Raw genomic sequence first — 26,625 nt, 5'->3', positions numbered from 1 at the left:
TCGTCCATTTCTTCTGCTAACGGAAACAGCAAGGCCCTGGATGTTCACTACCTGCTCAATGCAAAAGGGGCAACAGCCTCCATCCCCAGACTCCTGTTTTCTCAGGCGCCTCTGTCCTGCCAGTTTGTGGCCAGCACTGGTCATAGCAGCCCCCTGGGCCCCCATTCCTCAAGAGAGACTCTTGGAGCAGGATTTCCAGCCCACGGAGCACACTGGAGAGATTTGGACAAGTCATGTGGGGCAGGGCTGGCTTTGTAGTGAGACAGGGAGCTAGGGGCTCCTGGTTCTGTTCCCAGCTCTGCTGCTGACTTGCTGTCTGAATGTGGGCAAGCCATATCCCCTCTCCGTGCCTCAGTTTCCGCATCTGTAAACGGGGACTGATGATCTGTGTTTCCCATGTGGGGCAGGCAGCTCTTACTGATCATGTATGTAAAGGGCTTTCTCTGAGCAATGGAAGGGCTGATCCATGGGCAGCAGGATCTGAACTGAACCCATGCTCCAGATCCGCCATGATGGGGTGGGGGATCTGGGACCCCCTACATCCCTCCCCATTATTCTGTCCCTCCCTAGTCAAGCCTGGCTCTGCAGCACTTGTCCTTGCAGCAATGCTTCCTCTGCCCCCAGCCTCAATCAGAGGGGAAGCTGGACTGGCAATACAAAGTGCCCCTCCACCCTCCCTCCAGCCCAGGAGCCTTTCCTCCAGCCTTGGTGGCCTCTTCCAGGCTGGGACGCTCCAGAGCTGAACTTGGATCCTGCTCATGTGCTGGCACCTGCCTGCCCACCACTCCTGCTGACCCTTCCCAGCTGCTGGGGCATCCCAGGGATCATTCTTAGGGGAAGGATCTGGGCGTGTATCATAGGTGCTTTGCTTGCTGCGTGGCATCAGTGGCACTTGCTGGCGGAGAGCAGAGTAGCAGGAGGTGGCAGCTCGTGGGGTAGGTGGTTCACTGGTCCCCTATCCAAGGGGCTCTGCCCCTAGGGAAGCAGCAGCAATGAATGTGGGTGACAGATCTGCTGGGTGTTGGACAGCACGTGGCTGGAGCCGCCTGCAGAGAGATGCAGGACGTGTTCCCACCGTGGCCAGTTAGCCCGCTGTGTGCGATCCCACAGAGGCCCGCAGCCCTGGAGACGCGACGTGCAGAGGAGCAGCTGGCTCGGAGCTGCCATGGCAGGGGTGTGGCTTTGCTTTTAATGGAACCTTTGTGCTCTGGCTGTCATCTCCTCCCAGAGAGTCACAGCGATCAAAATCAGAGACTCGCCCATCGCCTTTGGATGACGGAGCACAGACTGTCAATGCACCCAACCTGCAGCCCGCCCCCACTGCTGGGCCAGTGCTGACTCCCACCCCCACAGCTCTGCCGATCTGCAGCCCCCCTGCTATTCCAGTCCTGGACCCCTCCCAGCTGTGCCAATGCACCTGGATCACAACCCATAGCTCTAGCAGCTGGTCCAAGCCGGGATCCCCATGCACAGCTCTGCCGATGCCCCTCAATCTTGACCTGCTCCTGGGGCCAAGCCAGAACACGGGGAGGTGCCTTTTATACAGACACAGCAGGGTGTGGCCTGAGCTCAGCCAGCTCACTCTTCAGTTGGGCCCAAAGACAGCTCAGCCTGGCCATCAAACTGAGATCATCGCATGGGCCGCTCGCAGTCAGCGGGTCACTCCAGATTTCTGCGTCTCCCAGCCGTGCGCCACACCGGAGCCTTCCATTGCCTCCCCGTCACGTGGGGACGTCAGGTCATTTGCTGTCAAGCAGAGCCCGGGCCAGGTGCAAAGCCGCGTGCATGGTGCCAGGGCCCAGCAGTGAACCCTGGTTCATGTGAAACGACAGGCAACAAGTGTCTTCTCCTCAAGGTGCAGGGGTATGTTGGCACAAGGGAGCGAGAGCGCAGAGGGAGGGCGGGAAGGGGAATAGATTAATTCATCCACCTTTGGGAGGCTAAAATTCCTCTGCTCCTCCCTCCCTGGGTCTAGAAGCAGCTGCTTCGGCTCTTGTTTTCAGTGGCTTCTCTCTCTCCGTTTTTCATGGAGGCGTCTTTAATATTTAATGTCTCTTTCCACTGGGGACCAGGACTTTGCGCAAACTTGAGAGGCCGAGAGACTGAGAGAGATGCTTGCAAGAACTGTAACTGACGTCATTCCTCTAATAGCATCCTCTGCAGAGAGCCCCATTTCACGCAGCCCAGAGGAAGCTGCCATCAGACCGGGCTGGGCCCAAGCTTTGTAAGGGCCAGAGGATTACGGATGCTGAGACCCGATGCACATGGGTCAGGATTCCAGTCAAGGCTGTTTTCTAAAACACCAGCTCACAGACTGCAGCTCTGACCTGCTGCAGGAGAGCCTGGAAGCGCAATTGACGTGGCTACGGCCAAAACCGAAACCGACGTGTCTCTTTTCCTTGCACAAAATGGCCAAAACCGTAAAGAAACAGCAGAAACGCAGCAAAGTGAACTGGGCTTTTAAAATTCATTCCCTTTCTGCGGGGGAGGGGGGATCTTATTGTTGGCTTCCCCTGGGCTTGTAGCTTAGTGGCTCTTTAGGCTAGTAACCAGCCCCTAGCTAGAGCGAGAGACAGGTAGATGTGCAGTTAGAGCGCTGGCCTGGGAATCAGAAGGTCAGAGTTCAATTCCTGCCATGAATGTGGGTGCCCGCTCTGTGCCTCAGTTTCCCCATCTGTGCAGCAGGAGAGGGGTTGTGCAGCTTAATTCATCGAGTGTGTGCAGCGCTTTGGGATCCTGCGGGGGGGGGGGGGGGACACTGTTCCAAGCTGGCGCTGTTTTGGCACCAGTTAGCTGAGCATGGCTGTAACCACTAGGTGATGCTGCCTCCTACACGTAGAAGGGGGACAAGCCCTTAATCCTTTGGCTGTGTGACTCTATCTTGCATCAGCCCGTCCCGCCCTGCTGTGCAATTCACTGCTGTTCACCCCTTGTGCCATGTGGGGCCCAGAGACACCTCAGCCCCACACCGGAGCAGGTCTGCATCTGCGGCTCTCTGCCTGGCATGGAAAGGCTGCATCCATCTACCCCCCTCCCGCACACACCCCCCAGGACTCCAGTCTCCTCCTCCAGCAGCAGTGCCTACATCCTGCACTGATTGGAGCTCCATAATTACCAGCCAGGACCAGGCAGCTGCTGCTGCTGCTGGACCCCGTTCCCCTGGCAGCTCCGTCGCGGGGGCGTGCACAGAGGGAAGGAAGGGGGGTCTCATCGCAGCTGCTGGTTCACTAGGAATTACAATGCTTCCTTCTCCCTCTGCCATCACCTCTCACCCACCTCCAGGCGCAGGGATGCTTTGAACGGGGGCTCCTGGAGTACAGACCGCACACCCCCACATGGTGCTCAGTGCAGCCCTGGGGCTGGAGCCCAGGCCCCCAACGGCTCCCCTTTCGGGGTAGCAATTGCTCCTGGGTACTCTCGCTCTGGTCCCCCGGGGGGCCATGGCAGCAAGGTCCTGAGGTTGGCATTGCAGACCCAGCGCCATGATCCGGAAGAAGGGGTCGGAGGCAGGCGCTCAGGACGCCAGCCCACTCATCGCCCTGGACAAGAGCCGCTCCCGCCTGTCCAGCGGCTCCTCCGGCACCGTCTACAACGGGGTGCCCTACGGCGGCTTCGTGAGTACGAGGGGGCACGCGGGGAGAGCGGCTGACAGGGCCCTTCAGGTGGCCGGCTGCTCCGGGCCGGCAGGGCTGCTGCATAGAGAGGGGTCCGGGGTCTGCTCTTCCTGAGGCCCAGTGCAACGCCGCAGACTGCAAGGGAGGGAGAACAGAATTGGGCCCAGGCGTTCCTGGAGCTCAGCAACCCCAGCCTTGTCCTGGCGGCGCGGCTGGCGGTGGCGACTGTGGGTGTTTGCCAGTGCTACCTGGCTAGGGGGCTGTTGTGATAGTGTGTGTGTGTGTGGGGGGGTATTCTCAGGTGTTCCATGGCAGGGGGTTGTGGGGTGCAGTTGGTTTCGTCCTTGTTTTCATAAATCTTGCCTGCACTGGTGAGAAAAACACCCGGCGGTTTCCAGAGTGTCCAACGCGCACGCAGCCCAGCCCCCACGCCCCCCGGCGGAACACGGACAGGTGTGTGGAAAACCGGGTGGATCGGTTTTGTGAAAATCCCCAGCTATTCCGGCTCTGTGCCCCCAACCCACCGCTCTGCCGTCACCCCGCAGTCCCAGTCTGCAGCCCCGCCCCACCCACCCCCAGCTCTCCCAGGGCCCGGCGCCACTGGCCAAACTGTGTATCGTTTTGGGGCCGGAGACCAACGCCAGCGAAAGACAAAGTTGAGACCGACAAACTCGTTTCGCTTGTGGCCCTTGCAGAATTGCTGCCTTGCAGTCACTAGGGCTGGTGGTTCACCCTGAGCCGTGCATGCTGGCAATAGACAAGAGACCCCCTAGATCGCTGCTGGGGAGCCAGCAGCTCCGATTCCCACGAGTGCCCCCAGCGCAGGCTGTGGGGGGCGTTGCCAGTTCCCCCCTCATCCCCAAAGGCCTCTGTGGGTCCGGGGTCTGAGCTGGGAGCGGCGAGCCCCCCAGTGCATGTTCAGTTTGCAGATTCTACTCTTTTCATAGCGGATGGACAGACAGACAGGCATGTGAGGGGCTGGAGCAGGGATCCCTCTGTCCTCCCTGGCTCAGGGCACCCCTGGCCCCAAGGAGCCTCTGCTCCAGCTAAAGACTGGGAGCTCCAACAGAAACAGCTCGCACCACGCAGCACCCATCTGGAGGGCAGCAAAACGCCCCCGCCCGTGATCCACCCTAGACCGGCCGGTACTCCCACGCCGCCTGCCTCCCCCACACTGCAGTGCAGCAGCTGAGCCAGCTGTGGGTGGCAGCCCCGAGGCGACCAGACGGGCTTCCCCAGGGGCATCTGCCACCCTGGCATCGGCCCCATCCTCCCTGCTTTGCCACAGCTGGAAAGGCTGCTTTCCCAGTGGTTTCTATTCCAACCCTCGTGTTCCCTCCCCCCCCAGCAAGCCCCTCTTTCCAGGGGCGATGCCCTTGGTGGTGCTGAGTCCTGGGGGGGGGTGGGGTGGGGGGAGTTTGTCAATTTCACAAACTGCAGCTCTTCCCATGTCCCCGATCTCTGGGAACCGCCTTTGTGATAGAATCCCTGCAGGAGTTTGGGGGAGGGGAGCCATAGCTGCCCAACAACACCCCCCCCCACCCCACCCCCACCGCCCCCCAGTAATCCAACCCTCCCCTTCCCCTCAGTCATTCCAGAGTCCCAGCCCTGCCCCTGCCCTGGTTCAGGTGGGTTTATAGTCCCAGCTCGGGGCCCTCTCCCTAGGCCAGCGGCGCTCAGCCCGCGGGCCGCTTGCAGCCCAGTCAGCATGCTGCAGCCCTTGTCCCATCCTCAGGGCCACACAGGGAGTATACGTCTCGTGTGGCTGCGGCCCACAATGGTTAGCCGGCGGAGAACCGCCACTGCTCTCGGCTAGACCTCTGCAAAGCTCCCTCGGTCACTTACAGGGGGGCATTTCAGCCTCTACCCTGGCTTAATGGTGAGGAGTGGGAGTTAGAGGAGGAGAGAGCAGAGGATGCCGAACGCAGACTGGGTGGGTGGGGGGGTCATTGCAGTTCAGGGGCTGCCCGATTTGAGCCCGACCCGCTGTGAGAATCCCCAGTAGAGCCTGGTTTCTCGCTCTTCCATGTGCTGACTTCTCCTTGAGCTAACAGAGACGGTGTCCGGGGGGTGGGGGCCTCCGCACAGACCCAGGGCGGTAAGCGAGGTGAAGGTTTGGCCTTCGGGATAGCTGGCGTTCTGTAGCGCATCTGCAGAACCGTAGGGGGGGAGCCTGGGGCTGGGATAGTGGGGGGCTGCAGGTCAGGACTGAGGGACACCGGCAGGGTTGTGTGTGTGTGTGGGGGTGAGCCCAGGGCTGGTCTGGCAGGGGGCTGCAGGTCGGGAGTGAGGGGCACTGGCAGAGCTGGTGGGGGGTGAGCCGAGGGCTGGGATATCAGGGGGGCTGCAGGTCTGGACTGAGAGGCATCGGCAGGGCTGTGGGGTGAAGCAGCCCATCTGGTTCTAGGTTCCTCCTCTAGGTTTCTTGAGCACGGAAACATTCCCCTGCTCCCCCCCACGGAAACAACAAATCCGACCTTGGGCGTGGGGACGAGGCTGGCCCAGGGCGCGGGAGCTGCACGGTTCTTCTCTGATCCCATCACACCTCCCCTGCCCCCAACATGCCTCCCCTGCCCCCAACGCTCCTCCTCTGTCCCCAACACGCCTCCCCTGCCCCTCTTGTTTCCTGGCCACAGGAGGAAGAGAACGAGGACGATCCCATCTATGTGCACGCTGACGAAGGCTATAGCCCCAATGTCAGGGGCAACTACTTCCGAGATGGGCAAACCCAGATTGGTGAGTGCCCCTCTGCCCTGGCAGCTCCCCGGGCCCCCTGTCTGGGAGCAGTGCTCGCGCCACGGGGGAAGCAGCTGGGAGCGGGTGGCTGCCAGCCCAGGCTCTCCGAAGAGCCCAGCGGGCTCCAGCCAGAGGAGCCCAGAGAGGGACATGCACCAGTGCAGGGCCCTCTCTGGCTGTGTGCGCTGGGCCCAGCGCAGCCCAGGAGGGGGACCCGGGTGTCTACGCCATCCTATGTCACTGCCCTCTGCAATCTGCTGTAGAGCAGCCCCGGAGATCTTTTGCCTTGTGCCAACTGCCAATGGGCCTCCCGGGCTGTTCTGGGGGCTGGGCACAGAGATGCTCGTTGCCCCAGGCAGAGGCACAAAGAGCAAGTGACTTTTTTAAGGACACCCAGGGGGTCAGCAGCGGAGCCAAGAAGTGACCCTCCATCTCCTGCGTCCCAGCCCCATGACCCTGCTTGCTCTGCGAACGTGTGCTCCCCACATCTCTTTCCCTTGGCAACATCATGTGGCAGAGGGTTCCACCGGCTAACGTACATTGTCCTGAGCAGTAATGAAACGATCCAAAGCCCTTTGCTTGGCTACGTTAAAGATGCTCCCTCCCTCCCCAGTGCCCTGCTCACACCTGTGGGCTGCGGCTGCAGGGGCTTCCCGTTCGCCAGCTAGACAGTCCTGCCGCAGAGCCCGAGGCCACGCCCGCTGCAGTGCCAGGGGAATCTCCGCTAAGGCTAGTGGTGAGGAGCCCCAGCTGGTGGAGAACGAGGGCTGCATGTGCCAGAGGGAGGCTGATGTTCCCTCCAGCAGGGGGCAGTGGTGGCATGTGTGGGCCCCCACCCCACCCTGGGGGCCCTAGGGCTGCTGCCCTCCCCCCCCGCCCATCCTGTGCGTGGTCTTGGTACTTTATTATCACGGTGAGTCCAGCCCTGCGGGAGGCTCCCACCGCCTGGCCCGCTGCAGGGCTGGACCGCAGCCCCCTCCCCTTTGCCCCCGCAGACTTCGTGCTGGTCTGGGAGGAGAAGGTGTGCCCCCCGAAGAAGAGGAGGGGGAAGCTGGCCAGAGACGTCCGGCCAGATGGGCACCGCGAGCACTGGAAGAGGAAGTTCCTCAACAACCTGAGAAATGCCGGGCTGCTGATGGAGAAGGTGAGAGGAGAGACTTATCCCGTGGGCCCCTGCCATGTGCCTCCCCCAGGTCCCTGTCACGTCCCTCCTCCCCCTGGGCCCCGGGCCCCTGCCATGTGCCTTCCCCCAGGTCCCTGTCACATCCCTCCTCTCCCCTGGGCCCCTGCCATGTGCCTCCCCCCAGGTCCCTGTCACGTCCCTCCTCCCCCTGGGCCCCTGCCATGTGCCTCCCCCCAGGTCCCTGTCACATCCCTCCTCTCCCCTGGGCCCCTGCCATGTGCCTCCCCCAGGTCCCTGTCACGTCCCTCCTCCCCCTGGGCCCCTGCCATGTGCCTTCCCCCAGGTCCCTGTCACATCCCTCCTCTCCCCTGGGCCCCTGCCATGTGCCTCCCCCAGGTCCCTGTCACGTCCCTCCTCCCCCTGGGCCCCTGCCATGTGCCTCCCCCCAGGTCCCTGTCACATCCCTCCTCTCCCCTGGGCCCCTGCCATGTGCCTCCCCCAGGTCCCTGTCACGTCCCTCCTCCCCCTGGGCCCCGGGCCCCTGCCATGTGCCTTCCCCCAGGTCCCTGTCACATCCCTCCTCTCCCCTGGGCCCCTGCCATGTGCCTCCCCCAGGTCCCTGTCACGTCCCTCCTCCCCCTGGGCCCCTGCCATGTGCCTCCCCCAGGTCCCTGTCACGTCCCTCCTCCCCCCTGGGCCCCGGGCCCCTGCCATGTGCCTCCCCCAGGTCCCTGTCACGTCCCTCCTTCCCCTGGGCCCCAGGCCCCTGCCATGTGCTTCCCCCAGGTCCCTGTCACATCCCTCCTCCCCCCTGGGCCCCGGGCCCCTGCCGTGTGGCTCCCCCAGGTCCCTGTCACGTCCCTCCTCCCCCTGGGCCCCGGGCCCCTGCCATGTGCCTCCCCCAGGTCCCTGTCACGTCCCTCCTCCCCCCTGGGCCCCAGGCCCCTGCCGTGTGCCTGCCCCCAGGTCCCTGTCACGTCCCTCCTCCCCCTGGGCCCCGAGCCCCTGCCATGTGCCTCCCCCCAGGTCCCTGTCACATCCCTCCTCTCCCCTGGGCCCCTGCCATGTGCCTCCCCCCAGGTCCCTGTCACATCCCTCCTCTCCCCTGGGCCCCGGGCCCCTGCCGTGTGCTCTCCCCCCCCCCCCCCCGGGTCCCAATCGCGTTCCTCCTTTCTCCCCCCTGGGCCCCAGGCCCCTGCCGTGTGCCTCCCCACTCCGGTTCCCGCCGCATCCCTCCTCCCCCTTAGGCCCCGGGACCCAGCTGTGTGCCTCCCCCCAGGTCCTATCGCGTCCCTCCTCCCCCCGGGCCCCTGCCGTGTGGCTCCCCCAGGTCCCTGTCACGTCCCTCCTCCCCCTGGGCCCCAGACCCCTGCCATGTGCCTCCCCCAGGTCCCTGTCACGTCCCTCCTCCCCCCTGGGCCCCTGCCATGTGCCTCCCCCAGGTTCCTGTCACGTCCCTCCTCCCCCCTGGGCCCCAGGCCCCTGCCATGTGCCTCCCCCAGGTCCCTGTCACGTCCCTCCTCCCCCCTGGGCCCCGGGCCCCTGCCATGTGCCTCCCCCAGGTTCCTGTCACGTCCCTCCTTCCCCTGGGCCCCGGGCCCCTGCCATGTGCCTCCCCCAGGTCCCTGTCACGTCCCTCCTACCCCTGGGCCCCGGGCCCCTGCCATGTGCCTCCCCCAGGTCCCTGTCACATCCCTCCTCCCCCCTGGGCCCCAGGCCCCTGCCATGTGCCTCCCCCAGGTTCCTGTCACGTCCCTCCTCCCCCTGGGCCCCAGGCCCCTGCCATGTGCTTCCCCCAGGTCCCTGTCACGTCCCTCCTACCCCTGGGCCCCGGGCCCCTGCCATGTGCCTCCCCCCAGGTCCCTGTCACATCCCTCCTCTCCCCTGGGCCCCTGCCATGTGCCTCCCCCCAGGTCCCTGTCACATCCCTCCTCCCCCCTGGGCCCCAGGCCCCTGCCATGTGCCTCCCCCAGGTCCCTGTCACGTCCCTCCTCCCCCTGGGCCCCGGGCCCCTGCCATGTGCCTCCCCCCAGGTCCCTGTCACATCCCTCCTCTCCCCTGGGCCCCTGCCATGTGCCTCCCCCCAGGTCCCTGTCACGTCCCTCCTCCCCCTGGGCCCCGGGCCCCTGCCGTGTGCTCTCCCCCCCCCCCCCCCCGGGTCCCAATCGTGTTCCTCCTTTCTCCCCCCTGGGCCCCAGGCCCCTGCCGTGTGCCTCCCCACTCCGGTCCCTGCCGCATCCCTCCTCCCCCTTAGGCCCCGGGACCCAGCTGTGTGCCTCCCCCCAGGTCCTATCGCGTCCCTCCTCCCCCCGGGCCCCTGCCGTGTGGCTCCCCAAGGTCCCTGTCACGTCCCTCCTCCCCCTGGGCCCCGGGCCCCTGCCATGTGCCTCCCCCAGGTTCCTGTCACGTCCCTCCTCCCCCTGGGCCCCAGGCCCCTGCCATGTGCCTCCCCCAGGTTCCTGTCACGTCCCTCCTCCCCCTGGGCCCCAGGCCCCTGCCATGTGCTTCCCCCAGGTCCCTGTCACGTCCCTCCTCCCCCCTGGGCCCCAGGCCCCTGCCATGTGCCTCCCCCAGGTCCCTGTCACGTCCCTCCTCCCCCTGGGCCCCAGGCCCCTGCCATGTGCCTGCCCCCAGGTCCCTGTCATGTCCCTCCTTCCCCTGGGCCCCAGGCCCCTGCCATGTGCCTGCCCCCAGGTCCCTGTCACGTCCCTCCTACCCCTGGGCCCCAGGCCCCTGCCGTGTGCCTGCCCCACCCCGGGTCCTCATCGTGTTCCTCCTTCCTCCCCTCTGGGCCCCTGCTGTGACCCTCCCACCCAGGTACCCGCCGCATCCCTGCTCCCGGGCCCCTGCCACGTGCCTCCCCCCTCCAGTCCCCACCATGTCCCTCCACCACCTGGCCCCCTGGCCCCTGCCATGTGCCTCCCCCCTCGGTCACCGCCGCATCCTTCCTCTCTCCTGGGCCCTGAACCCCTGCTGTGTCCCACCCCCCCAGACCTCCCCCCAGTCCCTCTCCCCCCAGGTCCCTCTCCCCCTGGGCCCCAAGCCCCCGTAGGGTTGCCAACTTTCTAATCGCACAAAACCGAACATCCCAGCCCCTTCTCCGAGGCCCCGCTCCCACTCGCTCCATCCCCCCTCCCTCCATTGCTCGCTCTCTCCAACCCTCATTCACTTTAGCTGGGCTGGAGCAGAGGGTTGGAGTGTGGGAGGGGGGTGAGGGCTCCGGCTGGGGGTGCGGGCTCTGGGGTGGGGCCGGGGATGAGGGGTTTGGGGCGCAGTAGGGGGCTAGGGCAGGGTGTGGATGGGGTGCGGGCTCCGGGAGGGAGTTTGAGTGCGGGAGGGGACTCCGGGCTGTGAGAGGGGGTTCGGGGTGTGGGGTCCTGGTGGGGCTCACCGCAGCTCCCAGGAAGCGGCCGCCAGGTCCCTGTGGCTCTGAGCCGCATGGGCGGCCAGGGAGGTGTCGTGTGCTGCCCTTCTGCCCGCAGGCGCTGCCCCCGCAGCTTCCATTGGTTGCAGTTCCTGGCCAATGGGAGCTGCGGAGCCGGCACTAGGGGTGGGGGCAGCACCTGGAGCCGCCCTCGCGCCTAGGAGACACAGGGCCCTGGCGGCCGTGTGAATTCTGGGCAGGCAGGGAGCCTGCCTTAGCCCCCGGCCCCCGCTGCCCCGCTGACCGGAGCCCCCAGAGTCCCTTTTTGACTGGGCGTTTCGGTCGAAAACTGGATGCCTGGCAACCAAGGCCCCTGGCGTGTCCCTCTCCGCTCCAGGCCTGACCCCCCTGCAGTGTCCCCCGCTCCAAGCCGCAGCCCCCCCCGGGTCCAGGCCCCTGCTGCATCCCATGCCCCCCAGGCCCTCACCATGTCCCTCCTTCCTAAGGCCTTGCCCCCGTCCCACGTCCCTCCCTGCTCCAGCCAGGCCTGGCTGCTGCTGATTGGGGTGACTGTGCATTGGGGGGATCTCGAGGCCTTGCTGGCCCCAGGTGAAGGCAGTGAGGGAGAAGGCGGCTGTCTCCTGCCTGATCCCAGGGCTGTGTGTCCCATCCCTGCCCTATAGGCCCTGGCCTGGAGCTGCCCCTGGACGCTGGCACATGGCAGCTCTGCCCCCCTGGGGGCTCCGTGTTCAGCCCCCTCCTGCTTCCCCCCCAGGAGGAGACGCGGAGCGAGCGGAAGACCATCCACTACCTGAAGCTGAGCGCCCCATGGGACGTGCTGGTGTACTATGCCGAGGAGCTGTGCATGCGAGCCCCCCTGCAGGTCCGTGCGCCCCAGCGGGGCAGGGTCTCTCCCACCGGCCCCCCCATTGCCCTTTGCTGGGGGAGGGTGCCTCCCACCCAACTCTGCCGGCGCCCCTCAATCTCGACCCGCAGCCCCCTACTATCCCAGCCCCCACGTCCCCAGCTCCGCTCGGCCCCCCGGGGGTAGGAAGTAGTGGGGGGACGGGCTTCGTCTCCGCGCGGAGGCGACTGTCTGTCGGGGAGGTTCCCCTGGCCGCCCCCAGCCCTGACGCTCAATCCCGACCGCAGGCCCAGCCCAACCCGGACCAGAACAGCTCCGCAGGGGTCCTGGGGAGTCTGTGCATCCCCAACCTGCTGCACCAGAGCGTCCCCAACAAGCCCGTGGACTATTACACCTGCGCCTTCCGACGGTCCAAGCTGGACAAGTGAGTCTGGGCGGGCGAGCAGGCCGGGGAGGGGAGGGGAGGGGGCAGCCGCTCCCAATGGGCTGGGGCTGAGGGAAACCCTCCCCTGGTGCCCGCGAGTTCCTGTCCAGCGATGCCGTGTGGGTAACTCGCGAGGCAGCTGCTTGGGGCTGAACGTGATGTTCATAAAATCGATAGCTTCCCTGGCCCAGCTCTGCCGGTGCCCCTCAATCCCGACCCGCAGCCCCCCTGACATCCCAGCCCTTTGGCTTTGTATAGTTATGTACCGAGCCAGCCAAACACACCTGATGCCCACCTGTGCTGCCCCCCCAGCTCTACTGATGCTCCTGAGCCATGACCCCTAGCCCACAGGCCTTCTCCGAGCCCTGACTGGCCACTGGCCGTCGTGGGACCTGGTTTCCTAGGCGCCATGAGAGCAATTGATCAGAGCCCCTGGTGCCCATCTCAGTGGAAGAGATTTTCCAGCCCTTGACACAGATGAGTTTGGAGTCAAGCAACCGGGGGCAGATCCTAGTCTGAATTTCAAGGCAGGGGGGGCGAGTGGAAGCATTGCCAGGAAAGTAACTCCCAGCCCTCACCTCCTGGGCTGTTTGTGCAGGGAAGCCCCATACTGAGGGCCTGGCCCTGTGTCACGGAGTCCCTGGGCGATGCTCTGGAACTGCTCCCCATGAAGCCAGGCAGGACTCTGGGGCAGTCGCCTTCCTGTGAGCAGCTTGTCTGCAGGACACACAGCTCACACAGCTTCCACCTTCCTGGGTCTGACCTCGGAGCATTCAGCATCCTCTGCCCCTCCGTGTGCTTCCCACAGCGAGTCCACTCAGACGGGGCTCCTGGGGAAGCCAGAGGGTCCTGCCCCCCAACTTCGCAGTCAGACGTGACTCTCAGCCAGCCAGTAAAACAGAGGTTTATTAGACGACAGGAACATGGTTTAAAACAGAGCTTGCAGGTGCAGAGAACGGGACCCCTCAGCTGGGTCCATTTTGGGGGGCAGGGAGCCAGACAACCCCGTCTGCGCTTCACTCCATGTCCCAGCCAGCCCCAAACTGAAACTCCCTCCAGCCCCTCCTCCTCTGGGCTTTGTCCCTTCCCTGGGCCAAGAGGTCACCTGATTCCTTTGTTCTCCAACCCTTTAGCTCTCACCTTGCAGGGGAGAAGGGCCCAGGCCATCAGTTGCCAGGAAACAGGGTGTCGGCCATTCCCTGTGTCCAGACCCCTGCACACACCTGCCCTCTAAGGCTCTACAATGATCACACACCCTTACCCCACCACCTAGATACTTAAGAACTGCCTAGGGGAAACTGAGGCACCCCCACACTATTCAGAGGAAACATTAAGAACAATCCCACTTCGTCACACCCTGCTGGTGGGATGTTCCCAGAGAGGCCAGCAGACGGTGAAGGCAGGCGACTGGAAGGGCTTTCAGAGGCAGCGGCTGCCTGGGTGCTTGAGAGCAGCCACTTCCCACCACGCAGCACGTGCTGGCTCCGTGCTGCGTCTTGCAGGCTCATGCCCAGCCTGCTCCCACCAAGGCAGCTGGGCTGGATCGGGCCCTTTCCCTTGCTGCGTGTCAGGATACCTGGGAGGGTCAGGAATGGACCCTCCCATCCCTTTGGGGGCTGGGTGACTCACAGGTTCTTGGCCCCAGGCCCATCACCGCAGTATCTGAGCAGTTCCCTGTCTTGACTGGGTTTATCTTCCCCCACTTCCCGGGAGCCTGGTCGGGGTTGGGCCCTGCTGGGCTGAGAGCCCAGAGACACTGAGTGACATGCCCAGGGTCACACAGGGAGTCTGTGGCAGAGCAGGGATTCAAACCCAGGCCTCCCAAGTCCAGGCTGCTTCCCTGACCACTGGGCCACCCTTCCTACTACTTCCTGCTACTCATGGCACGTCCCGCACTCTGGAAGGCGCTCAGATACCCCGGTGACGGGCCCGGAATAAATCCCTGGGCGGAGGAGATCATGTGTTGCCCCCGTGACCCTCTCGAGGGCGCTGGAGCAAAGCCAACACCTCGCAGGGTCCCCCTGAGGCTTGGCTGGAGGCAGCGGTAGGGTTGCTAACTTTCTAATCCCTGAAAACCGAACACCCCTGCTCTGCCCCTTCCCCGAGGCCCCGCCCTCTGCCCCACCTCTTCCTTTGAGGCCCCCCGGCCTCACCTGTAGTGTGCTCCCCTTACCCCCTCTGTCGCTTGCTCTCCCCCCCTGCCCCCGTTGCTCACTCCCCCTCCCCTGGGACTCAGCTGGTGCCAGCAGAGCCGGGCTGGGAGGAGCTGAGGCCGAGTCTGTCCATTCGGGGCACAGCGTGGCACGGCAGGGGTCAGCCCCCGGGGCAAGGGGCTGGGGTGGGGAAATCGCGGCACAGCGGAGCAGGGAGGGGGGTCCCTGCTGGGGAAATCGGGGCACAGTGGGGGGTGTGGGGGGCAGACAGGTAACACCCCCCCCCGACCCTGGACGGCGCTGGCACCTACTTTGGAGCCTGGTCCAGGAGCCACCCAGTTCTCGCCATGGGGCTGGGGGGTGGGAAGAGCAGCAGCTGCTGGGCAGAGCTGCGCCCCCAAGCTCCAGCAGCAGCTGCTGCTCTTCCCACCCCCCAGTGGCAGAGGCCAGTTACTGCAGGTAACTGGACTTTTAGCGCCCGGTCAGCTGTGCTGACCGGACGCTGCCAGGTTCCCTTTTCAACTGGACGTTCCCGTCAAAAACCGGATACCTGGCAACCCTAGGGGACCCCAGGCCCAGGGACCAAGCCCGCCAGGCAGCACCATCCTGGCTCTCTCTTCCCCGGCCCCACTGCAGCGGGGCTGTTTGTTGTTTATCCCCCCCAGGTTCCTGGGCAGCGACTCCCGGGACTCCTACTTCAGCAACACCCAGCGACATCGCATCGTAAGTGGGGTGGGGGGAGCCTGGGGACCTCAGGGGCCTGCCCCCCTCTGCGCCAGCCATGCCAGGCAGCCTGAGCTCTGCGGCTGCTCTGCCAGGGGCGGCTCTGCTGAAGGTTCAGGCTTGGGTCCAGAATTAACCCTCTTGCCCGTCGCACTAGAGACAGCTCCGCGGACCCGTCATGTGGCGGGAGGCCAGATCGAAATCCCCTCGCTCTCTAATGGGCTGATTTAACCCCCCCTCAGATCCAGCCCACCGGCTCTGTGTGGAAACCCCCACCCAGATTCCCCCTTCATGGCTTCAGGCCCAGCTCTGTGCTTCAGCCTCTGCGGGCCCCACAGCTGGTGGGAAATGCTAGAACCAGCGACGTGTGTTCGAATCCAATCTCAGGCTCCAGGGCGTGGCTGATTGCCTGGGGAAGGGTCAGGAAGGCTCCCTCTGCCCTGCATCTAGCACAGGCCAAGGAGAGTGTGGGGGCATCAGAGCCGCGGGCAGCTCCTGCCCTGGGGGCTGGGCCAGAAAGGTCAATGCGAAGGCTCCCGTTAGCGCCCCAAGGCCCAGGTGTGTGAGCTCCACAAGGCTGTGCCCAGCTGGGGCTTGCTGGGTTCCTGCTCCGCGTGAGCCCCGGCGAGGGCAGACATTGCTGATGGTGCCGCGCCCCTCGGGTCGGCAGGTCTATGAGATCCTGGCTCGCACCGTCTACGGGAAGCGGAAACGTGCCGAGATCGGGATCAACCGGCTGCTGAACGAGCGGGTGTACGCCGCTGCCTTCCCACTGCACGAGGTAGGGGCTGCCGGGTGGGCTGCCTTCCCTCCGGAGCTGGGATGGGGGGGCCTGGGAGGGAGCCGTCCCTCTGGAGCTGGGATCGGGGGGCCTAGGAGGGAGCCGTCCCTCCGGAGCTGGGATGGGGGGGCCTGGGAGGGAGCCGTCCCTCTGGAGCTGGGATGGGGGGGCCTAGGAGGGAGCCGTCCCTCCGGAGCTGGGATGGGGGGGCCTGGGAGGGAGCCGTCCCTCCGGAGCTGGGATGGGGGGGCCTGGGAGGGAGCCGTTCCTCCGGAGCTGGGATGGGGGGGGCCTGGGAGGGAGCCGTCCCTCTGGAGCTGGGATCGGGGGGCCTGGGAGGGAGCCGTCCCTGTGGAGCTGGGATCGGGGGGCCTGGGAGGGAGCCGTCCCTCCGGAGCTGGGATGGGGGGCCTGGGAGGGAGCCGTCCCTCCGGAGCTGGGATGGGGGGGCCTGGGAGGGAGCCGTCCCTCCGGAGCTGGGATGGGGGGGCTGGGAGGGAGCCGTCCCTCTGGAGCTGGGATGGGGGGGCCTGGGAGGGAGCCGTCCCTCTGGAGCTGGGATGGGGGGGCCTGGGAGGGAGCCGTCCCTCTGGAGCTGGGATCGGGGGTTGGGGGGGGCAGCTGCTGGCTCCGCAGGTCCTGGCTGGTCACTGCGGCCATTCAGCTGGCACTAGGCGGAGGTCCTGGGCACCGCAGAGACCCTGCCCCATCCTTGCTGTGCAGGTGGCCGACCCACCTCCCTCTCTGTTGCCTTGATCCAGGGCCCCTTCGAGACGCCTGAGTCTGAGGTCCCTGATGAAGCCCTGAACCCTCGCCAAGTCCTCTACCGCTTCTGGGCCCAGTGGGGCTGCTGGTACCGGTACCAGCCACTGGATCACATCCGCGAGTACTTCGGGGAGAAGATTGCCATCTACTTCGCCTGGTTGGGTGAGAGCCCACCTCCTCCTCCCTTCTGTCCGCCTCTGCCCCACGCCCCCGCCCCCTAGAGCATCCCAGGGGCCAGCTTAGGGCTGGGATGGGGATCACGGGGATTCTTCCTGGACCCTGATGGACACACAGAGCCCTGGGGCTTTTCTCTGCCCCCAGCCGGGCTCACCCAGCCTGTGCTGCCTGGTGGCACCGCCCAGGGCTCTCGGGGTCCTGGCCAGCAGAGGCAGACTCCCAGCACCCTGACTGATACGGAAGGGGCCGTGGGGCAGGACCACATGGGCAGTTCTCCTGGGTCTTTCCCTTGGTGCTGCCGCTAAGTGCCAGCAGTGCCATGTGGATGCTGCCCTGGTGCCCCGTGCTCCTGCTCCACAGGGGCGTGGGCAGGCGTGGGGTGGAGGAGGGCGAGCGAGGTGCCATGGGGAGCTCTGTGAGTGCCTTTGTCCTGCCTCCAGCCTGCCAGGTGGGGCGGGATTGTTGTCCGCATTTTACAGCTGGGGAAACCGAGGCACAGACGAGGGAGGGACTTGCCCCAAGCCACACAGAGCATCAGCCCCAGGGGTAGAACCCAGGAGTCTTGGTGCCCCACCCTTGATGGAGAGGGGAGGGAGGGGGTCTCCTGTGCCCGGTGTCGCCCTCGTCCAGGGGCTGGTCTCACGTGCCCGTCCCGTCTGCAGGCTTCTACACAGCCTGGCTGCTCCCTGCTGCAGCCGTGGGCACCATGATCTTCCTCGCAGGCCTGTTTGCCATGGGAACCGACACGCCAGCGTGAGTCTGTGGGGCTGGGGTGGGGAGTGGGGGGGGGGGGAATGGGACGTGGTGTGTGTGAGGAAGACAGCTGCCATGCTACCCTTCCCCCCTCCCCCAGAGCCCCCCCGCCCCCCCTGCCATCCAGCCCTCAGACCCAGGAATTCACAGGCTGCCTACAGCCACCGTTACTGTTGTGTGCCCCGTGCTGCCTTCTCGCAGGGCCGGTGGGCAGGGCAGTTGCGGGGGGGGGGGGGGGGCTACTCCAGCAGCTCCCGTCACTCTCCGCTCCCAGGCCTAGCAAAAGCCATAGGGTCACTGCTGTGAGAAGAAAGGGGGTGGGGGCGAAACAGCGAGGTGCTTTGATACGTGGTGAATAGATAGAAGGTTGGGTGGGTAGGTGTGTAGGTGGTGGGTGGGTGGGTGGGTGAGGGGATGATGGGTCATAGGATGGCGGGTGGGGAGATGATCAGTAGTTGGGCGGATGTATGGAGGAATGGCTGGATGGACGGGTGTGTGAAGAGATGCATAGGTGGATGGGTGGATGTTGGATGGATGGATGGACCGGTGGGGGGGTGGGGGAGTGGAGGGACGGATGGGTGTGTGGGTGGATAATGGGTGGGTGGATGATGGACGGATGGATGGATGGGTGTGTGAATGGATGGATGGATGGACGGTTGGGTGGGTGGGTGGAGGGATGGACTTGTGTGTCTCTGGGATGAAGCCGAGCCTGAGGAACCTGAGCTCCATCTCTGGGGTGGACGTTGAGAGATGTTGGCTGTTCTCCCCGCCCGAGTTCAGAGGCTGGGTGGGAGTTCGGGGCACTTACTGCTGACTCCATCCCAGGTTGTTCTGGAGCTCCCTGATGAGAACACCTGTGCAAGAACTTGTGTGTCTGTGCAGACACATGCATGTGCGGGTATGTGTACATGTGTGCACACATGGTGGTGCATGTGGGGATCTGTGCATGTGTGTGCGTGTATGCAGTGGGGGTGGGGTTGGTGAAGCGCTAGCCCTGTGTTTCTCCTGAGGAGCCGGGCCCTGCTAACCCAGCCCTGTGCTCGCTCCCCCCAGGCAGGAGATCTGTGAGAGCGGAGGCCAGTTCCTCATGTGTCCGCTCTGCGAAACGTGTGAGACCTGGAACATCTCGGAGATCTGCCCCATGGCTAAGGTAAGGGAAGGCTGCTTGGGGGTTAATGCAGACAGGGCCCAGACCCTGCTGCCCAAGGGGGCCCAGCTCGATGCAGTGAGAAATCCCTACCTTCGGGGTTTTCCCTGCACAGACGCCCACAAAGCCATGTGTTGGAGCTCCCCGCGCTGGCGCTGCTCGGAGCTGTGGGGAGGGGACTGGAGCTCTGACTGCAGGGGAGCCCCTGGCTGCTCCAGTCCCAGCATCTCCCAGCAGGAGGCGCTGTAGGAAATGGCACAGTAGTGTCGGCCCCAGGAACTAGCGCCAGCCTGTCCCACTCAAGGTGGGAAAGGCGTAGGGGCACCGGCTCAAGGAGAGCGTCCAGCTACCCCCACACCAGCAGGAGGCGCTATAGGAAGCAAGGCTAGAGGTGTGAGATGGAGGCGGTGAAGATGTAAATGCATGTGCAGAGGGAAAGGGCTTTTGCGTCTGGTGAAGAGGCTGTGTGGCCCCTCTGTTCTGTGCCCCTGCAGGTCGGGTACCTGTTTGATCACCCTGGGACGGTTTTCTTCAGCGTCTTCATGTCCTTCTGGGCCGTAACCTTCCTGGAGTACTGGAAGAGGAAAAGCGCCACACTGGCTCACCACTGGGACTGCATGGACTTCCAAGAGGAGGAGGTGGGTTCCCACGACCATCCATCCACCGCGGCTGGCTCTGTCCGTCTGCCGTCAGGCCACCTTGCTGGCCAGGATGGGTGCAAGTGTGTGCATCGGGGATCCTTCCGTCTCCTCCCTGAGGCCAGAGGGGGCTATGGCTGGATACACGCCTCCCCCTGCAGGGAATGAGACCTCCTGCCCCAAAGCTCAGGCACAGACCAGTGGCGTTTAAGGAGACTCTCTCTCTTCAGGCCTCCAACCACTAACTGGCACCAGTCCCAGACACGGGAGCAGGGCCGAGCACAGTGATGCACCGACTCCCCCAGCAGTGGCACTGAGTTGGCAGGTGGCACCATTCCTGTATCCCCCTCAATAGCCCACCAGGAGCCCCCACCCTTCTGCTCCCCAGCTGTCCCCTCCCTTGGGCGGAGACCTGTGTCTCTCTCCCTGCTGCCTGGGGTATTTCCAGGCTGTGCAGCCCTCTGCTTACATAGTGCTATTGCCCAGCAAAGCAGGCTGGCAGGTGGCCAGCGTTTGCACTTTCCTTTCTCTCCAGAGGCTGCAAATGGTGCATTGCCTGAAGTTATACGGCACCACCCAGCTCTTCCTCAGCAAGCACATTGGTTCGTATGGTAAAAGCATTGCAGGGAAAATCGATTAAACAATAAAGGAACCTGCACACGTGCTAAACAGCTGAGCAGAGATCGCCCCACTCGAACCAGGGCTGTGGCTAGTGGTTAGTTCTTCAACTCCCCTAGGAGGTTCTCCTGGACTCCCAATTTCTGCGCCGCTTATGCTCAGAACTAGCACCCCCGTGAGGGTGAGAGTCACCCCTTTAGCCTCTCTGGAGAGCCCCTGAATAGGGCCTAAGTGGACAAAAGGCCCCCGCAGGGTGATGCGCCGAAAGGAGATCTACAGAGTAGGTGCCTCCTCCTAGAGATTTCCTAGGGAAGCTACTTCAGCGTGTCTGGCCCCTTGTTTTAACAGTGTCCTCTGAAGCACGGAACCTTCCCAGAGTTTGCATCAGCCCCATTTCCCCCGAAAAGAAGTCACTTGCCCTCCCACAATAGGACACAAACACCGGCGGTTGTAACGCTGGGAACTCCCACGATACTTACACTTAACTCAGCAAGGAGGTTGCAGGGTCTGGGCACGCCTGCGGATGCCCAGCTGTCCAGAAGAGTCCAGCAGAACCTGTTCTCTCCCCAGCGGGGATGCCCTGGGAGGGGGAACCACACCAGTCATGCCAGGTGAATGGGGGCTAAATCCCCCTCTGGCTCCGTTTCCCCTCCTGCAGGAGCGGCCCAGGCCTGAGTTCGCTGCCATGGCCCCGCGGATGGAGCAGAACCCCATCACGGGGGTGAAGGAGCCGTACTTCCCCAGGCGGGACCGCCTCTCCCGCGTCCTGACGGGCTCCATGGCCATTATCATCATGGTAAGGAGGAGGGCAGGGCCCGGACTGACATCCCCTGCCTGGGTGAGGTGGAGATGTGCCCGCGTGGGACACTGCCCTGTTCTTTGAACTGGCTGGCTGGGGCTCAAACTCATCTGCCACGGAGCAGGGCGAGGAGAATGCTGACGGCGATTCCTGTCTCCAGCCCTTTTCCCTCCTCTCCTAGCGGGAGCACAGGCTTCTGGCACCGAACACCGCTCCGCTGCCTCCTAGCTCGGGCCCTGTCCCCAAGCCAGCCTTCCTCTCCGCCCGGGACTGAGACCCGGAAAACTCATCTCATGCCAGCCATGGTGGTAGTGAATTTAAACCCCGCTGACCTGGGGAAGCTTAGGCCCAAAGGGCTCCCTATCCCCCCGCCCCAGATCCCCCCCAGCGCAGCGTGCAGGGACCCCGGCAGAGCTGGGAAGCACGGGCAGGTTGCGAGGGAGGCCCCACGACTTGGGCTGGGTGCTGACAGCTTTGATCGTTAACAGGCGTGGCAAAGAGAATGGAGGTGATTAGAGCAGACAGCGCCTGGATCGGGTGTCACTTCCAGCTTCCCCCAGCAGGGGTCACTCTCCTGAAGCCCCCCGTTAAAGGAGCCCCTGGCGCGGGTGGGAAGGATGGACTGCCCGTCTCCACGGGACATCTGTCCTCCTTCGGCCGCCTGGGGTGGGCTCCTTCCACCAGAAACGTGGTGAAGCGGCCTGGCAGAGTGACAGAGTGTCCCCCAAAGCTGCGCCGAGACCCGCATGGGGGTGCTAACACTCCCCCCCAGAGTGTTTGACACCAACCCCGGGCCCCAGAGACCCCTCACTTCACCCAGCCCCACAAGAGAATCGAGCCCAGGGCAGGCCCGGGCCAGGTGTTGGCAGGTCAGGAGGCTGAGAGCCTGCGCCCCGCTGGCACAGTGGAGCAGTCCAGCAGGGGGCGCTCGCTGCTCCGCGTGCCGTCCACTCCCCGAGTCCAGCGCCGGGCCGCCCACCTCCTGCTGCTTACGCCTGGGCTTCCCCTTGCCCCCTCCCAGCTGTGCGTGGTGATGATCTTCCTGGTCTCCGTGATCATGTACCGGGGCATCGTCAGCGTGATGATGTATCACACGGGCAATGCCATTCTCATGACCCAGGTGAGTCCTGTGCCTTGCGGGGACTCGGAGCCACCCCCTCCCGGACAGCCCTGTGGTCCTGCTGTGCTTGGGGTGCTGTGAGCTCCCAGGGAGCTCTGACGGACCCTGCTTGGACCCAGCTGCTGGCCACCTAGCTGTGGAGGGCACGTTGGCGGACGGCAGCTCCTAGGGCCGCGAATAGCGGAGCCCCAGCCAGCACTGTGCAGCTGCTGGAGAGGAGCCCACCCGGAAAGTCTATGCCAGGGCTCAGCCGGACCTGGGGCAGGGCTATGGGGCGAGTGCTCTGCCCTGGGACTCAGGAGACCTGGCTCTATTCCCGGCTCTGCCTTGGGGCAGGTCACTGCCCTGCTCTGCACCTCAGTTTCCCCATCTGTAAAATGGGGCTCGTGACCCTGACCTCCTTTGTGAAGAGCTTTGGGAGCTGGCGCTGGCTAGGAGCCAGGGGTGAGTCGCGACGCGGGAAGCTCCCATGGCTGGCGAGGCTCCCTGGAGGGAAGCGCGTTGCTTGTCTCGCTGTTTTACAGGCTGGGAACATAGCGAACATCAGCAGCACCCTGGTGAACCTGGTGCTGATCCTCCTCATGAGCCAGGTCTACACCTCCCTGGCGGAGAAGCTCACCCGGTGGGGTGAGTAGGAGAAACCATTGGCAGCGCTGCCTGGCTGGGGCTCCCCCCGGGCTGCTCCCACTGTTCTGCAGAGACCTCAGCCTAGGCCCAGCCCCGGAGCCGTGTGCGTGGGAGCGTGGCTACTCTGGCTTCTGGGGCTTCAAGGGCTGGATGGTGCCACCTCAGGCGAGTTCTGGGGGGCACCCTGCACCTTTGCAAAGGTCTGACACGTCCTGGCCTTGGCCACCTTCTGGGTGCCAGCCGTGCTGTGTGAACGCGGTGGGGGCAGCGGCAGGGCTCGGGGAAAGGCTGTATCACAGATCCAAGCTCTGCTGAAATAAATATGGTTCCTCCATGCCAGGCCAATTCAGCTACAGAGACCTCGGCCCGTCCCCTGTGTGGGAGGAAGGGGCGGGCTCTGCGGGACCCAGCTGGTCACTCCCACTGGGATAAGCCCCGCACCAAGGTCACCAGTGGGCGTATGGAATTTTTGATTGGCTGATGCCCTTTCCACTGGTCTGTGCAGGGCGTTGCTTGGGACCGAAGGTCCTGCGAGTGCCTGTATCCTCTTTACAGCCAGGCCAGCTGAGAGCCCACGTCATTAGGGGCCCTGCTGGAGAGAGAACCTCATGCAATAGGCGTTCGAGTCCCCCAGCCACCGACTTGTGTAACAGCCCTCCCACCATCGGTTGTCAAGGGGGATTGAAACGGGGGCATTCAGCGCCAAAAGCGCCTTTCCCACTTGAGCTAAAGGAGCAACTCCATAAGCTGGCAGTAGTAGTAGACTCTTACCCTCTTACATGGACCAGTCACTAGAGTGGGACAAACACCCTGACTCCTGTACTGTGGGTTCCATGTGGACGTGTATTGCTCCTGTGCCCGGCTCAGCCCTGATGGCAGAGCTGTGACTAGAAACTGTTGCAGGAATCCTGTAAGGGTCTGAGCCCTGGTCTGTCAGCAGGAGGTGCCAGCGTGAGCTGGGGTTGTCTCAGATGTGGAGTGCAGGGAAGGGGGCATCCTCAGTGGCAGAGGAAGTGACGCTCCCTCCCGTAGTCTCATGCCCACTGGCCCGGGGAGCTGACTGGCTACCGTGGCCGCTGGGCAGTGCCCATGTGTAACTTCCTGACGCCGCCCCCTTGTGTCCCCTCCGCAGAGATGCACCGGACCCAGACCCTGCACGAGGACGCCTTCACCTTCAAAGTCTTCATCTTCCAGTTCGTCAACTTCTACTCCTCCCCCTTCTACGTGGCCTTCTTCAAAGGCAGGTGCGAGATGGTGTGCTGCTCCCGGCTTTGTGGGCCAGGGGCCCGGGTGACAGGGATCACGTGTGAGGCAGGCTGGTCCGGGGCCTCCCTGAGGCAGAGAGAGAGGGGACCGGTGTAGTGGGGAACCGGGCTCCGTGGGCAGAGCTGGAGGCTGCGGCCACTTGAGAGACGTTCTGTCCCTGAGCCGCGCCACGTTCCACTGCAGTAACACGAATGACGCCGGTAAACGTGCCCAGCGTGTGTGGCACCGCGTACACGGTGCAGGCACGCTCGCGTGAGCCGTAAGCGTGTTACATGATGGCACATGCGCCTGCACATGGCACATGCATGTCGGCATGCCTGACCTATATGGCAGCGTGTGCTGTGCTTGGCACATGTTAGCATGCTGGGTGGCCATATGGTATGTTGTGCTCCCCCTAATTCTGTGTCTTCCAAACACCATTCTGACCCTGGCCGTGGAGATAAGTTCTGGGGAGGGGTGGCTGGCTCTTGACACCCCTTCCTAGGGAGGGGAACCCCCCCCTTGGAGCCGCCTGCCAACCCCCAGTTCAATCACATCCTGTGTAGGGAGGGGCTGGACCCAAGGTGCACAGTGATCAGCCAGGGAGGAATGATGTGGTTACTCTGGGAGGACCAAAACGGCAGTTGTGACTCATCTGTGGAACATCTGGCTGCTTCAGTCATGCCCGGGATCCCTGTGCCATGTGTCTGCCGATGCCCCTGCACAATGGATGCACTGTTCAGCTGTGGGCTTGGAGATTCCCCCCCAAAATCACATGCGGGCGAGGTTTATGAATACGCCATTGAATCTATCACCCCCTCTCGCCCTGCATGAAACTGCTCTGCCCTCTTCCTGTGGGTCCTCACCCGGGTTGCCAGGATCCTCTATAATTATTAACACATCATAGATTTCATGGGAAGCCCCCTCCCCCCCATCTGAAAGAGGGTCAGATCCCCGAGGGGCTTTGCACAACCAGCCGGCTGGCTGGCTCAGAGATGCTGCTGCCCTACTCTCCTAGCCGCAGATGCAAGTCTTCGGAGCAGGTGACTTAACGCCGAATTTACGCGTAAAAAATCCCAAACCTCCCGCATGTCCTGATTTCCGTCTCCCATCGCTGGAGTGCAGGTGACATTGGTTTTGGAGCTGGGAACTGACAAACCAGAAACCTGACCTACCCCGAATTCAAACCCCCGACCTTGAGCCTGGCCCCCACAAACAGGGACTGATGCGAAATCTAGGCAGCTGGTGGGAGGATTGCAGGGATTAAATCTACCACCAGGGGGAGCCCTTAGAGCCCCAGTCATGAATGACCCCCCAGGGGAAGCACATGTGGCATGTCAGAGGCTGCGGGTTAGGTCCCTTCTCCAGTCCCTGGCAGGACCGTCCTGCAGGGCAGGGGTTGGGCTGAGTCTGGGCTGCAGCTGCTGCTTCAGAGAGGAGACGGGGACGGGCACCCACGGCCAACGTGACACTTGTTGGCGTACGGGGGGCGGGGGGAGTCTGTGCTGGAAGTGACATGCTGCTGAATGACCCCTCTCTCGAGCCCTTTGGTCCTGCAGGGCTGTAGCACCGGCGGGCCCATTCCTTGCGGTGGATCCAGGCTAGGGCTGAGGGAGGCCCCCTGTGGCGACAGGGGTCAGCGCAGGCCGTGGGGGCCAGCCTGAGGGTCAGAGAGAACCGCCGGGTCTGGCTCATGTCCAGCAGACTCCCCGAAGAATCGCCTGCCTGCAGCTATCTCACATGCCTTGCAGGGTCGCATCCCTGCCCCCAACACACCCACCCCCTGTCCCTTCCCTGCCTCTTCTCCTTTCCTGGGAGGGGCAGCCAGTGCCGGGGGGGCTCTGTCTCTGGGACAGCCTGGGCAAGAGCAAGGCGATGCGGAGCCAGAAAGGGCCATTGGGTCGTCTGCTCCGCCCTGCATGGCACAGGCTTGAGGAGGTCCCCCTGGGCTGGGCCCATGCAGTTGTGCTTGGCTAAGGCAGGAAGGCAGCCGGGCTGGCTCCGAAGCCCTGAGGAGACGGAGAGCCCGCCCCCCTCAGCAGTCTGCCCCAGTGGTTAGGCATGGTGAGAAATGAGCCAGTCAATGCCTGCCCTGCCACAGATCAGAGAAACAACCGACCAGGCCTCTCCTGTCCCTGCAGGTTTGTGGGGTACCCTGGGCAGTACGGTACGCTGCTCGGCCTGAGGAATGAGGAGGTGAGTCTTGGGGGCGGGGGACACCACAGGGAGCCTCTTGGAGCCCCAGCTACGGCCAGGACCCCAGGGCGCTAGGTGCTGTACAAACCCAGAACAAAGAGCCTGTCCCCGCTCCAAAGAGCTTTGATGGTTTATCCTTTACCAACCAGACTTCCTGCTCCCTTGGGGTCCCTCCACCCCGTCCTCAGCATGCCCAGCCCTTAGGAGACTCCTCTTATGTCCCACTGCAACGGCCTTAGGGACCCTGCTGGGCTTCTCTGATGCTGCCAGGCAGACAATTCTGCCCGGGGCAGATCACTGCACTTGGCAGTGGCCGCTCTCTGAGATGGGATCCAGGCCGAGACGGACCCCGGGGGGTGGGGGCTCCCGTGCTGTGAGTCTGCTGGGGCTGCCCTTGGAGAGGCCGTGCAATCCCAGCGCGGAGCTGCTCTGGCCTGTGCTGGGAGCGTGTGGGGTCTGGACCTCCGGAGGCTCAGGTCTCTCTCCCCCAGGGCTGGGTCTGGCTGGGTTGTTCTGCACTGGGGACGTGCAGGCCGAGCCAGCTGCTGAGCTAAGCCAGCCCAGCTGAGCTTGCCCTTTGCTCATGGCCTGAGTGACCGTGTGTCTCTCCTGGCTCCTGCAGTGCGGCCCCGGGGGGTGCCTGATCGAATTGGCACAGCAGCTGTTCATCATCATGGTGGGGAAGCAGATCATCGGCAACATCCAGGAGTTCGTCATCCCGTGAGTGCCCGGCGGAGCCTGGTGATGGGGCAGCGGA

The 26,625-nt window shown here is 64.0% G+C and overlaps 1 protein-coding gene across 2 annotated transcripts in view; it reads left to right on the top strand.

Annotated features, from left to right (window-relative positions):
• The first annotated feature begins 2,770 nt into the window (after positions 1 to 2,770).
• The window catches only part of LOC141974419 (anoctamin-7-like), a 34,158-nt gene continuing 10,303 nt past the window's right edge, over positions 2,771 to 26,625 (top strand). Inside the window, exons 1-17 of one of the 2 annotated variants that reach the window (XM_074934123.1) lie at positions 2,771 to 3,614; positions 6,251 to 6,350; positions 7,346 to 7,494; positions 11,613 to 11,720; positions 11,990 to 12,126; positions 14,945 to 15,002; positions 15,673 to 15,783; positions 16,545 to 16,710; positions 17,388 to 17,478; positions 18,532 to 18,628; positions 19,120 to 19,263; positions 20,540 to 20,677; positions 21,702 to 21,800; positions 22,325 to 22,427; positions 23,560 to 23,671; positions 25,814 to 25,868; positions 26,491 to 26,588. In XM_074934123.1, the coding sequence (XP_074790224.1) occupies positions 3,483 to 3,614; positions 6,251 to 6,350; positions 7,346 to 7,494; positions 11,613 to 11,720; positions 11,990 to 12,126; positions 14,945 to 15,002; positions 15,673 to 15,783; positions 16,545 to 16,710; positions 17,388 to 17,478; positions 18,532 to 18,628; positions 19,120 to 19,263; positions 20,540 to 20,677; positions 21,702 to 21,800; positions 22,325 to 22,427; positions 23,560 to 23,671; positions 25,814 to 25,868; positions 26,491 to 26,588 (1,898 nt within the window). In that variant the 5' untranslated portion in view covers positions 2,771 to 3,482. The remainder of the gene's footprint in view (positions 3,615 to 6,250; positions 6,351 to 7,345; positions 7,495 to 11,612; positions 11,721 to 11,989; positions 12,127 to 14,944; positions 15,003 to 15,672; positions 15,784 to 16,544; positions 16,711 to 17,387; positions 17,479 to 18,531; positions 18,629 to 19,119; positions 19,264 to 20,539; positions 20,678 to 21,701; positions 21,801 to 22,324; positions 22,428 to 23,559; positions 23,672 to 25,813; positions 25,869 to 26,490; positions 26,589 to 26,625) is intronic. The other variant, XM_074934124.1, reaches the window with a different exon arrangement.

This window comes from Natator depressus, chromosome 18 (assembly GCF_965152275.1).
Source record: "Natator depressus isolate rNatDep1 chromosome 18, rNatDep2.hap1, whole genome shotgun sequence".
Taxonomy (NCBI): Eukaryota; Metazoa; Chordata; order Testudines; family Cheloniidae; genus Natator; species Natator depressus.
Note: the sequence above shows the minus strand (reverse complement) of the source record. Positions and strands in the feature narration are given on the sequence as shown.